Here is a 16,093-nt window from a genome sequence, read left to right as displayed (position 1 = left end):
TCGTACGGGTGAGGCGTGTCCCAATACGAGCCGCTTCCAACTCAAGTCTAGGCACGGAAGTTAATTTCATAGGGGCCACCTTGGTTTTCGCAGCCAATATACATACATTTACTTTTCCCGCGTCTACAGTCCGTAGGTAAACTACCGCAGCCATTCCATTTTTCCCAGCGTCAGCGAACGTATGCAGCTGTACATCATCAGCATCCTCGAAAGATCTATTCATCGTATAACAACGGCTTATTTGAACTTGTTCCACTTGCGGCAAAACTTCCACCCATTTAATCCACTCGTTGTATTCTGCTGAGTTCACCTCTTCATCCCAGTCGACGCCAGATCGCCAAACATCCTGAATCACTACCTTCAAAAAGCACAGATAGTGTGCAATTAGGCCTAGTGGGTCGAAGATCGTCATGAGAACTTTAAGCATCTCTCGCTTGGTTGGGTGACGTTTACCGGTCAATAACTCCTCGTCAAAACGTTGCCAGCCGATTTTATAGGTGAGCATGTCGCTCTGGATGTCCCACCACATTCCCAATACTTTTTCCATCGATGGTTCTGAGGAAAGATCTAGATATTTGTTGACGGGACTGCTCTTTTGAACCGCTGACATGACCTCTGTTGAGTTTGAGATCCAATTCCTGATCTCAAAACCCCCTGCTGCATGTACCAGGCCTACGTCGTTGATCAGCTTCGCCGCCTCTGCCTCCGTTTTAACACTTATCAGCAAGTCATCCACGTAATGAGACTTTACGATAGCACTCCAGGCCTCTGGATGACTAGCTTGATACTGATCTGCGTTGAGGTTCTTGATGTATTGTGCCGTACATGGCGAGCAGCAAGCTCCAAAGGTCATGACTTTCATTGCGTACACTGCTGGTTTCCCATCGTCCTTTGTCCACAAAAAACACTGGTACCGTTGGTCCTCGTCGATGATGCCAATTTGATGGAACATCTCGCGGATATCTCCGGCTATGCCAATGCGATGAACCCGGAAACGAAGTAGGATGTCGAACAATGGCGTGACGAGATCAGGTCCTTTCAATAACATAGAATTCAGGGATAGCCCTTGGTAAGTTTTGGCAGCTGCATCCCACACTATTCTGACTTTCCCAGGTTTGTTAGGGTTAACGACGGGAAAAATGGGAAGGTACCACTTGACGTCTGCTTGTTCGATTGTGGAAAGTTCACGTATGTAGTCCTTCCGACAATAATCCGCTATGGTTTGCTTGAGCACACGAGCAAGCTCTGGGTCCTTTTCCATACGTCTCTCTAGGTTTTGATGTCTGCGCAGCGCCATATCTTTGTTTGGTGGCAAGTTAACGTTATTAAAACGCCAGAGTAGTCCTGTCTCATAACGCGTTCCGTTGAAACTGGTGCGGGTTTGAAGAATGTTCATCGCGCGCTCATCATCGGCGGCCATCAGCGGTTTTGCAGGTTTTGTCACGCCCATATTTTCTAGCGAGAAATACTCCAACAGGGCACGGTGTATATCTGCGTCTAAGTTGTCCTCATAGCGATGAATGTATAATGATGGTGGACTCGATGATTCACCCGCGTTACCTCCTACTGGACCGTATACTGTCCAGCCTAGGCTCGTTTTTGCTGCTAGTGGCTCCCCGTAGCGTCCTTCTTTTATTTTCCGTGCTGCTGCTATTTGGGGATGACTCGCACCGATGAGTATCCGCGGTGTAGCATTCTCGTAAGACACTAACGGCAAGCCTTTAAGATGTTGGTATCGATCAGCCAGATGAGTCATATTTGCGGTCTGAGGTGTGAGCTTGAGATGAGCTACTGTTCTAGCCTTCTTCAAAGTGAACTTTCGCCCTGCAGCAACAATCTGAACGTTCACCATTTGCGACTTTGGTTCCGTCCTGATCGTGCCATCAGACCACTTGACGCTGAGCGGGTTGAGCTTTCCATTCAGTTCCATCTCGTCGACTATCGCTTGATCGATGAGCGTTAATTCCGATCCTTCGTCCAGGAGTGCAAACGTATCGATCTGCTTCCCCGCACCTACAACCGTTATTGGTACGTATTTCAACAACACCGACCCGGATACCGATAGGTGGGTGTTGTGGGACACGTTTAGATTTGGATCGATGCGAGGCTGTTGCAACGACGGATTGGTTCGTTGATGCTCGTTGTGTAGCAGCTGGTGATGTTTCCGCACGCATCCGTGTTTTCCACACAGTTGAAAACTGCAGCACGCTTCGGGTGGGCCTTTGTATTGCTGCAGGCAACTCCTACAAAGCGCGTTCCGGTTCACCACCTCCCAACGCTCCTGACGTGTCATTTGCTGAAAAGTTTGGCATTCAGTTAATAACTTGCAGTTCTTATTGCAAACGACACAACATTGTCCTGTTTCGGTAGTCCGTCGTCTAGGTATGTCTACAGTGTGCGAGTTTACTCGCCTGCCTCGTCTGTCAGACATCTGGGGCACGCTCGGCTTCTTCTGATCCATCTCCGTTGTCGACGGTATTATAACGCCACTAACCGCTTCGGCTAAAGTGAACAACCAGTCACTAAAAGACGAGAGGTTAGCTTCGGGTAAAGTGGCTTTATGTTGTGCCCACTGGAGCTTTACTGTGGGGGGAAGCTTTCCGACTAACTGGTGCAGTAGTGTAACATTGTATAGGTAGTCCGGAATGTCGCACGCCTCCACAGTTGCACAGTAATTTTGCACTGCCACCGCAAAATCCACTAGTGTTTCTAGTCTGTCTTCTTTGGGGGTGGGAAGAGCGCCTATCTTCAAAGTCAGTTGATGGATTATACGCTCGGGTTGTCCGTATAACACCCTCAATGTATTTATTATCCGGGCATTGTTGCTTGGGTACATCAACAGACTGCGCACAGCTTCCAGCGCTTTCCCGATGAGGCCGTTTTGCAACCGTATCAAATTCTCCTCCTCGGTAAAGCCACACATTTCAGTGGTGCGGTTGTAGGTTGCAATGAATAGCGGCCAATTTTCAGCGTTCCCATCGAATTTTGGAAGTTCTCGGGAAATTGCCTTACGTGCTGCTACTTTCTCCTTATTCAGCCCAGAGTGTTTTTTAGATTCGGCGATCGTATGCGACCCCGACGGAGCATGGCTTTGCTTAATTGGACCCTCTGCGCTAGTTCGGCGGCTACTAGTCTTACTGGATCGGCTGTAGAGGGAGCAGGCATCCTGGTCTTGTTCAGCTGCTAGGGACAATAACGCATACTTTTTTGCAATATATGCCTGCTCGATGTTTTTTTCTTCTTCCAATTTCCTCAACGAAAGCTCCAGGTCACGAACACGCACTGATGACGCTTGCGAACTATGGGAGGAAAGCGCAGACATGGCCCGCTCCGACTTGTTGGCCTTTGCGAGAACAAAATTTCCAGATCGCTCACCTATCAACATATCTTTTTGTTCCGTGGCACACACTGACGTACCAGGAACTTTCGGCTCACGCACGTGCTTCGCCATAACCTCTTCTGTGGTTGCCGCTGTGGTTATGTTTCCCGAACTTTCTATGGCTACTATACCACACAATGGCTCACTTGTTGGCTTTTCTCCTTTATTCATGGTGCACACTGACGCTCCAGGAGAATCGATAATCGGCGTACGCACGTGCTTCGCCGAAACCGTGTCTGCACCCACGATCATACTGCTTCCTGAAGCTTCTGGATTTGTCGGGTTCTCCGCATGCTCGGGTTTCGATGTGGGTTTCGGTGTTCGCGTTACTCTTGGCATGTTCAGTCCTCAATTTCACCAAAGGCACTTTTTTTTTTTTTTACTTTACTTTGAGTAGCAAGTCCAAGATACACGATAGTGCGAAAAAAGTTTTATAATGTTCCCAAATAAGGTTTTTAATGTTCTTGCACTCTTCGAAATAATTAGATTTGGACAGGTTTTGATCTCGAGCATAGGTTGTTTTATTCACTCAACTGATTTTATTCCTTGATCGTACCGATAAAACTTTTGTCCTTTTACGTCCGCTTCTGACTTGCTACTGGCTTGCTTATTTCCACTCCTTCCGGCTACTCCGTTGTCAATTCCGCTCCTGGGTTCGAACCTAGCCAGCTATTATGGTAACTATTTTTGTATGGTCCGAACGGCTCGAGCAGTTCGAGTACTTTTAAAGTGGACGTTCGTAACAATCGGCTTTACAAGATTGAATCGTTAACTTCAAGCGGAAAGTAAAATAATAAGGACAAAGTTTGTGTTTCAAAGCTCATAATTGCACTTGGGATCATCTGGAGTACGTCCCGAGTGGTTTCAATTTATATTGATCCAAAGTATGACCAATCGAAAAGGGTAAAGGTGGATCCTTCTGCGGGTAAAAAGGCGTGACCCAATGTTTGGCCACTTATCCGCCAATCCGCTTTTTACCCAACTTCGAGCTTTCCCCGCTGTGTTTTGATCTCCAATATCCGAGCCTCGTCACCCAGAGTTGAAGATGTTTGCCCAAAGTATTCAAAGGTAGGTCCGAGGTTTGTGTGTTCAATTGACCATGACTTGGGGCTCCTGGAGGTGTGGAGGGAAAGGTAAATTTCATTGAAACAGGGGAAACTATCGATTTCAGTACGCAGTGCCGTCTCGTCATTTTGCGCGGCCCAAGAAGTTGTGTTGACAGCGGTCAAGACGTTGGACAGCTTGACAGGGTTGTCAGACGCTAATATGGTGGTTCCAGGTGGAGGAGAATTATATCCTTAAACCCGGTGGGCATTTGGCCTGGTGATGAGTATTTCGGGGTTGTTTGTGGTAGCAATTTTCATGGGAAACAACACTTGTACAATCAAGCATGTCACTGCCAACGGTGTGTGAAGTTGTCAACGAGTGGGTAAATAATGAGGCCGTGTGAAGTCAAAGATCACGAAGGTTAGCGCATGGGCTTGGCCTGGAATGTCATTTTTGAGGAAAGCTTATCAATATGTTTTTATTAACTTCATTTAACCTCAGCCTGCAAAATGACCGGTTTCTATAAGTTTCATTTTGAAGTGACAAAATTACCCAGATTCAAGTGAACAACTTATTTAACTCTTTCCTATGTTAAAAACCACAAATTATCGCGTTTATGAACCGTTGTATAGCCTTGGGTGAATTGAATTGTGCCTAACTAACGTGACAAACTTTCGTTTTTCGTCAAAATAACCAAAATACTTTGATTTGAATGCTTGTTACAACATCCAATCCGAAGGTTCCAGGCACATAAATATTCAATCGGCGACTAGCACGCAGTTCATTTACATCTGAACCGAATGCATTAGGGTCGTCGGTGTCAACGTCTTCAAAATGGTAGGTCGAGTCACACAATGCTGAAGACGATCGAACTCAGTGAATGTCTATAGGCCTATTTTGACGCTTTAAATTTTAAACACCCGACTGCATAAATTCGATTGAAGGGTGAGCCGAAGATGTCACCCCGTAGACATTCCTCCTAAATATTGAAACGTCCCGTTACGGAACGGACCGACTGTGACAAATGCGTTACAAGGGTCCCTTTCCTGGATGTTAGGATGGTGGGGAGCACCTCGATAAATTACCCATTGGACTGCATCTCGAACTGTTTCCGGTTTCCATTCCCAAGGTGGTCTTGGGACCGAAACCACGAGCGAGTTTGGGAGAGCGTTCTTACTATTTTATTTAAATTCCAAGGCTCAGAAACCTTCTTCTTCATCAGTGGAACCATATGGTTCCAGGTTGGTTTTCCGATATTTATTAGTCGCCATCCGAACGTCGTTTTAACATCGTTTGGACCCCGGCACAACGAAGGTCTTTGTTTCCCTCTTTTTGGGACCAGAATTTTACACTTTGAATAATTATACCCTCCAAAACTAATTCGACGACAAGAACGTCCCTGGACTCCCGGAGTCGGTTGCCAGTTCGGTTCGTCTTGTTGATGGATGTGGGTGTAAGATTCGTGTTCTTCGTTAACGGGCGTGTCCTCCGTGAACTAAATTACACACATTTTTCAACCTTCCGCTCTCACGGTTGTAGAACAAACGGTGACTCGGTGCAACTGTTTGTGGGTCACATTTGTGGCACGCTGAAGTACCTTCACCAAGTGAGCAAACTAAATAAGTACCTCGCGATGTGAGAAAGTTTACAGACGGATCGCGGTTTGGAGGCTTCCCGATGTGCCTTTATGCTTCGGCGTCAGGAAATGTTTTTCATGCAAGAAAACTTAGCCTCCGGATAAAGAGGCATGAAAGGCGAACATTTATTGCAGACGAGTGTCATCAGAATAGGAAAAGTTGTAAGGAAAGAGCTCTTTTCTAGCACTTCAGACCACAGAAGCAGTGCTCACTTTCACCTCAAGTACCATCTTCCCTCCAGGATACTTCAACAATGTGTCGAACACTTGGAAAATAAACAACACATCGTTCAAACATCAACATTTCGAAAAAAACATGCTTTAGAAACACACGCTACACTTATTGAATCTTTTCAAAAGCATTTAAGCGATAATTGTTGGAAACGATCTTGTTCTCTACAAGGTTTTTGAGATAGATTACAACTGTCTGAAATAAACAGCGCCACAGAAGGAAACAAACAGACCTTCTCAAACGATTTCATTGTTATCGGCCGAAACTCTAAGAACCTATCCCTGATGTGGAATACCGCGACCTGATCTGGCCAAGAAATGATAAATGAACACAGATACGTCCGCTGTCGTCGAGTTTATTTATTCGGCCAGCTAACTCTATGATTGTCAATTGTTTTATTCCTCCCAGCAGCACCCTCACCAATGCCTTTCCATCTGCATAGTTTCGTCGGTCAGCTGCCACGGAGGTTCATCAACATAAATACAGCTTAAACCATTCATCCACATTTTTCATGTTTGCCTGTCCGCGAGCCTTCGCTGTCGGTGGTTGCGTTCCGTGGCCTGTTGTCACACGTCAGCAACTCGGCGATCTTATCAGCGAAGCGTGCCATAGGAAACCGCAGACCGTGGAGACAAACGTAGACAAGAAATGGAGAGAAAGAACCTAAAAGTCGTGGGGCTGCATAGCAGAAACCGTTTCTCAAGACCTTCTGCCGTGTCACTCGTCGCGATGGATGACAACTTCTTGCAATGATAGCTTTGCATTTTGTTTGATTAGTCTTCTACGATTCCCTTTGGGGGCCACTTGTTAGCAAGACGTCATGCCGGAGTACTACCGACTTGATTTTCTGAGGTCTCCACTTCGGCTTTCATGGAGCACATTGTCACGCCGGCTTAAGATCACATTCCTACCGAGAGGCCGTTGAAGCGAAGCCCGAATGGACGCAAACGCCGAGTGCAGAAAGTCGCCGGGCAGACAAAACGTTTCGCTTCTGCACCTCGTTGATATTCAAATCAAGATATATCGAGATAATAGGATTATAGCCGTCACCATTAGGTCAACGATTGCCGCACAATTGGTGATACAGACCCGAGGAGATGCCGTTTTGATTGGCCTTGGTCATGAATCATCAAAGTGGAAGGTGTGTTTTGGTGTTAGGAATCTGAAGTGGAGAGTTGAAGGGGTAAGACGTGTTTAGTGGACATTTTATGTAACTGTAACGTGTTTTTTGTAAAATATGCTAAGTAGTTTGCATAATTATGTAATGGAGATCAAGATTCAGGTTTACTAACAATACTAACAAATTGCATCTTATAAATGCTATATTTTCTGTTCGATAAATTTCATACCTTCATGCTATTAGATCTGTTAAATAGCTATCAGAAGCATAATGAAGGCTTAATCACAATTCTTTGAATGCAATCAAAGAGCTCTTCACGTTCATGACCTCACTACAAACCTCGAAACAAAGGAAAAACTCAATGAAGTCCAGCCATATACTAAGCTAGAGACCCAAGTTTCAACTCCCCATGGGGTTATTATTTATGTCATCAGGCGTTACGGTTACAATCACAGGGGAAATTTGAATAACAAATGATGTATTTGGGTATTTTGTCATTTCCTGTGGTTTGTTGTAGCCACGCTTGGGAATTAACAGATGCGCAGAAGAATTAACAAGAAGATAAAGAAACAATTCCTCTCAAGAACGTAGGCAGTTCAGAACTCTGGTGTTTGAACGTTATGTCTTGGAAAAGCCAACTTTGAGATCCTCCAGCAGGTAGCTAAAGATTTGCCTAAACGCATAAGCATATTTACTCACAATCCGCCACATAGTTGGTCGTGAATAACCTTTAATGTTCTTCGGATGGTGCTCAACATGGCAACATGAACAGTCAAACTGGTGCCAATTTTTGTGTAAACAATAGATCGAACAGATTCTGTTTTATATCCCCAACTATAGTTTTTAGTAGAGACATTGCTGCAGTTTATTGTCAATTTTATTTAATCAAACAACTCATAGAAACGAAAAACTCATGTAAAAAGTATTCGAAACAGAGGTCAGTATGAACGTCGCTGTCAATCAATCACATTCCAGCACAGTTTTTAACAAATCTCCTACGATTTGCATTGCAATGTTGCTCATGTGTCAACCAGCATAAAAAGCGTGCATAATTGACGTTTACTTTCCTGTCAAGCATTCTGTACACAATCACGAACACAGAGTAACTTTTGGCACCATCTGCGACCAACTTGCCGCTTCCATGGCAACCTGCCTTATGTTGAGCACATTCCCATACTATCGATCCCCATTTTTATGTTGCTCTGTTCCCTTCGTATGATGCATCGCCACAACGAGGGCCCTAGACAGGGAACCAAACATAATAGGGTTAGAAAAAAAGCAGGAACACAACAACAACACAACAAAGTCATATTTGGTTTCAGAGTCAGACATTTGTTTTTAATTTTCAAACCCCGGGAAGGAGGAGCTCATAAATTTCACGACGTCGGTTCGGGAACGAAAGAAGGTTGGCGTTTAAAAAGTTTGTCAGGAAGGAAAGCGTTGGGAATTATTAAAGTTCATAAATTCCTATCGACTCGTCGGGTCTCTTTTCCCATCGTCGGCAGGTTTTCACTCGGAATGATGGGTTGAAGCAGTTTTCTATTCAACCCCTGCGAGGTCGGAAAGTCCCATGCCGATGATACATAGCCATCGATAAAAGATGGGTCCTGATTGTGGGAATTTCGGATTAATTTTGAATTGAGAAAGATTTGATCTTTACTATTTCGATGATTTCCTCAAAATGTGATACCATAATTATTTACGATTTGGCGCTCGATGTAAGGATAAAAAAAAGATTTAGCTGATGTTACTGAAATCAAGATATGCAATGAACCGAAAATAATGTAATGAGCACTTAACATTATTCCTCGAGGCATGGTAAGCTCTTCTGGAATGCAATTACACCATTGTAATTGATGTTCTTTGCTTTTTAAACTGTACCGCTGGTCAATTAATTTCGAAATCTCCCGACAACAAGAAAAGTAAACAAGATTGAAACATAAATTCAATCCCCAAGCTTTCCCGCCCCTTGGGAGCGCATTCAATTAAACTGAGTTCTTCGCCATCGAATGAATATGTAAAACGACTTTCGATCTCCATCCCGCCATTTCCCCAATTCGCTAATGGATGTTGCATTCCGTGTGACTTTCGGTTCGAAGCCACAGGTTACCAAAGTCTCACGACATGTTGCTTGTTTCTTTCGAATGGACCTTGGTATTGCGCAGTTTAAGTGAAACCAAAATGGAAGGGATTAGCCTTTGCGAAACGCATTTCAATCCCCGGCTTAACTCCTTGGCTGTTCAATGAATCTATAGCTCAGCATGCACTCAGCCAATGCAGAAAATACCTTCAGAGGATTGAAAAAGTGAGTGCGAAACTTGAAGGTAAAGGAAATGTAAATGCGTTAAAACGTTGGAAATTATGTCCCTCAATGCGCACCTTTTTATTCGGTATATTAAATTTCACATGTCAACGAAATGTATTCCGGAAGTTGTGTGTTGCAATATTCCACTTTCCAAAATGGTTGAAATGACGCAAGTGCATCGATGTACCTCCACAATTTTTCTGTCATTTGGAGAATTCGTGAGGCATGCAAGCTTGAACCTTATTTATGGTAATACTCAATTGTATTAATCTGCTCCATGCTGGTCATCTCGAAATGGAGTGATTATAGTTTTGTGAAACGAAACCTGAGTCCCAGTGATTCTCTCCACCAGTCTCCTCGACTTTAATGGATCATGGCGACGGGACTATGATAAGCTCCAATGTTTGCCAGGCAGCTCTTTTAGTCATGAGGCGAACCAACAACATAAACTGATGAGGAACCAACACGAGAATGAGTAAATAATGAGCACAAGGTAAATAAATAACCAACTCCTGGTCCCAGCATCGCGCTTGAGAATCTTTCTCCCCGGGCGGAGCATCACGGAAGAAATGGTAACCAGGCGGTAATTAACACTTACTTGCCACCTGGATCGTAACCGGTTGCGTCTTGACGTGGCCCCGGGAAGAGTAAGCGCGGCATTCGCACTTGAATGGACCGTCGCCGAAGAACTCGTCGACCAGCTCGCGCGTGATGGTGGCCGTGGCTTCCTGCAGCTGGATGCCGCTGTGTGGATCGGTGTGGTGTTCCTTCACCGTTGGTGGTGGCTTCGTGCTTCCGCTGCACTTGAACGAGATCTGGAACGGGACGGGACCGAATGATTGAGAACCTAAAACCATGCTGTCATGTTGGAGTTGTTTGAGTTTTCAAGGGTGTTCTGAGGGATTTGATAGGTGTGGTTGGTCTGTCAGATTTTAATTAGGTACTTTTCAATTTAAATTTTCAATGCCAAAGTTCGTTTTTCTGAACCGGCATCTAATGGATCATTTTACGGTTAATTGCAACTCACCTGAAGTGCATGCGACGCCTTACAATACAGTTCCGCCGGACGATTCTTCATCACATATGCGCTCTTTGGCTCAACTAAAAACACAGGAAGTGGCGTCCCATCTTGCCCACCGCCGAACGTTGCGATCTGATCGATGCTCGCCGATTCAAAGTTGTCCGTATAGTCAAGCGAGTCGTGCTTCTGTCCATCGGGCCGATCAGGCCGATCCACTTCCGCAGTCCTTGCATCCACATCATAGTGCTCCAACAGCTCCTCGCCCCCATCATCGTATCCATCGTCCTCATCGTCATCTCCCTCATCGCCATCGCCTCCGTGACTTTCGTTGCCGTCCTCCTCGTCGTGGTTTCCCTTCGGCTTCGCGTTCGTCACCGTGCCGGAAAACGGGCTCGGAAAGCTGGTTGCCGGCGGGAGCTGACCACCATCGCTGTGGTGGTGCACATCCGGCAACATGGCGTCGGAAATGTAGCCGAAATCGTTGTTGTCGCCCGCCGGAGGTGCATAGCCGCGCTGCTGGTGACCGACCTGACCCCAGGGCTCGTGTGGACCACCTAAAAGCTGCCTCTGCTGATGTTGCTGTTGCTGTAGGCGGTCCTTGTTCACCTTCTGGGCAATTACAACCACCGACGGCGAGCCGAACAAGCCGATAATAAATAATTGAAACAGTGTCGCTTTTCTTATCCTCATGGCTGGGCTGGCTGCGGACACCGTATGTCGGTGTGCCCTCGTATGTGTGCCCAATGAAAGCCGTTCGTTGCGAGCTTAGCTACATTCAGTCCCGAACCACTCCCGCTTCCAGCAGCAGCAGCCGCTCGACATCGGTTCGATGGTGATTTTAATGTTGTGTTGCCGGTTATGTTTCGCCCTCCAGACCCGGAACGGATTCCAGGGTGGGTGACAAGGCGCACGAAACGCGGCTTTCTTGATGAAGTTCCAGCAACCGACAATGTAATACAACGACTGCAATCAGTTTCTCCTAACTTCAACCACACTTAACACAGACCTGTTCACTCCCTAGAACTGAACCGTCTGCACCGAAAGGATACGCGCCTCGATGCAAGGATATATCGAGGTATAATAAAGAACGGCTATCAATTGACATGCGAGAGGTACGGCTTTCGGGGCCGACTTGTGTTATTGAGTTGCTTACGCTAGGGAAAAAGGTAATTTACGACGAGCACAATAAATTTTTCACGATGCACCTCTCCGATGCACTACAACTTCACAAAGAGCTGATATATTTTCGCTAAACGTTGCACGGATAAAGGTGCTTTTCCACTTCTTACCAACTACACGCTTCGAACACATATGAAGCGATTCCTTTTTCGCTCTCTAATGTTTCGTTTCTTTTTTATTCGACAATTTAATTTTCTTCAATGCACTGAGCACCCACACACACGGCCCGCTCGCGCTTTTCTTTTAATCAATGCGGGATTCGCCGGGATTTTCCTACAAAATATATAAAATGAAAATGGGGGATTGAGGAATAGAAAAAGGAAGAAATAGAATCCACACTTTTCACTGCGCAAAAAGAAGGGACGTTGCACAATCTGATGCACTTTGCCGAACGAGGTTAAAGGTGCCAATAACCGGGTAACAAAGGAATGGCTCAAGATGGCGTCTGAAGATGGCAGGATTCCCGGTGGTTTAACGGTTTTACTAATTTACTTCATTTTCTTCGCCGAGGTTTATCTCGACCGTGCATGACTTCGTGGCATTTTGCCAATCGGTTGGTTGACTTCACTTTTCCATCCTGGTAGTTTTCACTTGCACGAAGACACACACACGCGATGAACTTCCAACCGGATAGTGAAGGATATCGACGATAGTGGAAGAAACTTGCACACACGACCGAGAAGACAGACTTTATCGAAACGATGGCAACCGACCATCAGGACAATGTAGCGGTAACCGTATAAATTTTGTACACTGCACTTCACTGCTCCAACACGCCCTCACGTTCCCCTTATGAGCCGCACATGAACTTCACCAAGCTCTACTTTCACTCCGTACCCTGCAGAGTATAGAAGAGCACCGACATAATACCGACGTAACGTATCTGGAAAATCGCCACGGTTTCACGTTGGATTTGATCGGAATTTTTCTTTTCACCGGTGGCCGTTTGGTGTTGTTTTTCTTTTATGCAAGCACCTTCCCAACACCGTTGGGTCGTAAAGCGAAAGGTCACCCCCTGGGAGGGAGAGAAAATTCGTTCCCGGCGCGGCGGAATGATTCGGTCCGTTTTCTCGACAGCTTTCCCGCGTTCGGTTAAATGACATCTGTTTCTTTTTGCCACTCGCGTAAACCAGGTTTGTTATCCTTGGTTGAGGTTTTTGGTGCAGGTTTTTTGCTGCTTCTCTCTGGTGTGCGACCCGTTCGTCGTTACATGGTTCGTTACTTGTAGTTTGTGTTTTTTTCACATTCCGTTTGCCATGCTTTCGCCGAGTTGAGCTGAGAGTCCTTGTCAGCCCAGGTGATACCTGTAATTGGAAAATTGAATTAAGTGTTTGTTAGTGATTGCTTTCGTTCGGTTGGCTTTGTGTGGAAGAACAAGTGTGGGGGGAGAAGTAAGGCACACTAGTCTATGTAATCGAATCTCCCGGAGAATCTCCCAAATTGCATGGCCGCGACCAGCATGGTAACAACTTTGGACAGTCGAATGGACGGTAAATGGATGGTTTTCCTTTTCATGCTGCTCATGCTGGGAAAGATTTTATTTTCGGGCTAAACTGCGGATGGTTTACATTCTTGTGGTTCGCTTTAAGGCAAATCATCATAAATCTGGTATATTCAAAGGCTCTTAAGCATATTAAAATTTATGTAGAAGGAGATATAACATTTTCATAGTAATAAAACTGTTCAATGTTTGTAAAGCACAAACTTTTAATCAAAAAAGTTCGATGTAAAGGGAAGTAGAGCCAATGAACTTCTACCCTTCTTGAAGTGGAAACAAACGATCATTGTTAAAGCAATGCGAATAAAAAATGCACACAGCAAATAATTGTGAGAAAAAGAATTCCAACTCAACCGCGCCGATCGATCTTGATAAGGACTTAAGTTCTGGCAATCACAATCTTGATTGGGTAGTAGAATAAAATTCGTACACACACAAAGTCCCGATAAAATATGCTGCCTCAAGCGTCACAATCAGAACGAATTAAATCCGACCATGTCGATGGAACGGGCTGATAACATCTTGTAGGATAATGAAGACATTTTTTATGTCCACCGTTGGGAAAGAAAGGTGCAAGGTAAAACGGTCACACACTCACATACACACATATAGGTGTGCTCAATGGTTGCAAATCGGAAACCAGTTCCGGGACGGGCCGGGAAGTTGTACACAGTAACCTTTTGCAGCGGGCAACAGGAGCGTGCGGGAACGCAAGGTTGGCGTACCGGAGTCTGACGTATCTAGTTTCACCATCTGACATCTGCTACTTCGGAGGAATTTAAATTTTAGATTACCAACTCAGGGCGAGAGGATAGCGTTGGGAACTGGGAAGGTGATATCGATATGAAGCGTGAAGGGTCGAAATGGTCGAAGAAGTCGCTGCGTCTCCGGTGAACCTCAAACACTGAATCGTGACAGCCATAATGAACCTCAACCAACAAAGACCCATACCAGTAAGGAAGCTACTTCAGAACATCGCAGTCTGCGGGATGTTCTGTACGAAAATTCTGAACAATGCTTCTTCCACCCGCTTACAGACTGCTCAGTTTAAGACCCTCGATATCCATTAGTATGCAAAATCTATGATTGCGAGCTCGTAGAAATCAAGATCGATTTTCCGTTCTGCCGCCAATTTTAATTTTGCCGCCGTTAAAACTCAAACCCGGATCGGGGAACCAGAACGGAAGGCAATACTTTATGACGGGCGTCCTGTAACATATTCAAGTTATTGCCCATACGCAACCAACAACGATGCCGGCGATGATGATGATGACGATGATGATGGTGAAAACAATATGCTGTCATAAAAATTTATATGCAAAACCACCTTGTTCCAATGGAAGTCCTCGGTGGGGTGGCGGTTTCGTGATTGACTTGCACATGGCGCTTCATTCATTCAATGTTGATGAGCATTCGTCCCTCGATCGTCCTTCCTTCATTCCTTCGTTTCTCCGTCGAAGTTAATTCGTTGCGCCTTCGAGTCTCGACGACCCAATCGATCGCGACCCACGCAGCCGTTTTCCCGCTGTGGCCATTTTCCGCCCCAAAATAAAAATAAATTACACACCCTTCGGTGTACTTCCCGGTTCCCAATGGGGGGCCTGTCGATAGTTTCGCAAACCAATTTTCCGGTGCAAAAAACATTCCCGAATGAAAGGAAAACTCCAGGAGGTTTCCATCCTTGTTTTTCATTGTTTCCCAGAAACATATTGAGAAGGATGAGACTAAATCACCACAAGTGCAATTTTCAGTCTGGTGTTGCAGAAATGGAAAATGGAGGGAAAATATGCGTCCCCTCCCCCGTCGGTCACAAATTGTGGGAGGCTCGAGGGAGACTCCAGGGGATCTTGGGTAAAATAGGGGCCGGGCTGGAGTGGAGAAAAGAAAATTTACCGCACACATTATTTAATGACAGCTATAAATAACTGTGGCTCCCGGCAGGCGAGACCTCCTCGACTGCTTGACTGACAGTTAAGACAACCGAGCGAGGGTTCCTTTTCGTTGACGGCGACGATGTTCGACGGTTGTCCCATCCTTCTTCCATGCCGTCTGCAAATTTGCGTACTGCGACTCGCTGCTTGCAATTGCATTCCCTGGCGAAAGCCACCGGTGCAATGAATTATGCAAAATAAACTCGTCACCGAGGCCCCGTTTCCCGCTCCGTGGATATAGCTTTTATTTGCTTTTCAGGCCAGGAGTAACGAAAGGCGGTGTGTTATCGTAACTTTTCTTTCGTAAGACCTTCAACACGGCACTTTTATGCCTTCGAATGAGAATTAAAAACCGTTTGTTCCCCCGCCGGTGGTTGGTACCACCGTGGGCAATTAAGTTCCAAGAGCAGTATCATGACTCACTGCTGAAATAATAATGTCGGAAAAATTGCAAAGGGTCTCACCTGGGCGTAAAGGTAAATCAGCGCAACTAGAGGGGCCGAGTGTGAGAATCATCATAATCTAGCTTCCGTCCTCGTCGACTCTTTACACTTCACAAAACCTCCATCTGGGCAGGGATTCTCTGGCCAACAAATCCCATCGGTGACAAAAAGGAAAAAGGGTAGGGATCGTGTATAATTCGGTTGGCTTTTGTCGTGCCCTTGGGCTACGGAGAAGCGGAAGCCACCAACGGCTACTTGCCCAATTATACGGTATATGAGGCATAACGCGCACACAATACCTG

General features: G+C 45.6%; 1 protein-coding gene across 1 annotated transcript in view; it reads right to left on the bottom strand.

Annotated features, from left to right (window-relative positions):
- LOC131264055 (netrin receptor unc-5-like) overlaps positions 1-11,430 on the bottom strand; it is a 58,475-nt gene extending 47,045 nt beyond the window's left edge. Inside the window, exons 1-2 of the mRNA XM_058266344.1 lie at positions 10,747-11,430; positions 10,318-10,534 (exon numbers count right to left, since the gene is read on the bottom strand). Coding sequence (XP_058122327.1) covers positions 10,318-10,534; positions 10,747-11,430 — 901 coding nt within the window. The remainder of the gene's footprint in view (positions 1-10,317; positions 10,535-10,746) is intronic.
- Positions 11,431-16,093: the final 4,663 nt, after the last annotated feature.

This window comes from Anopheles coustani, chromosome 2, assembly GCF_943734705.1.
Source record: "Anopheles coustani chromosome 2, idAnoCousDA_361_x.2, whole genome shotgun sequence".
NCBI classification, from domain to species: domain Eukaryota; kingdom Metazoa; phylum Arthropoda; class Insecta; order Diptera; family Culicidae; genus Anopheles; species Anopheles coustani.
This window is presented reverse-complemented; position numbering and strand designations above follow the sequence as displayed.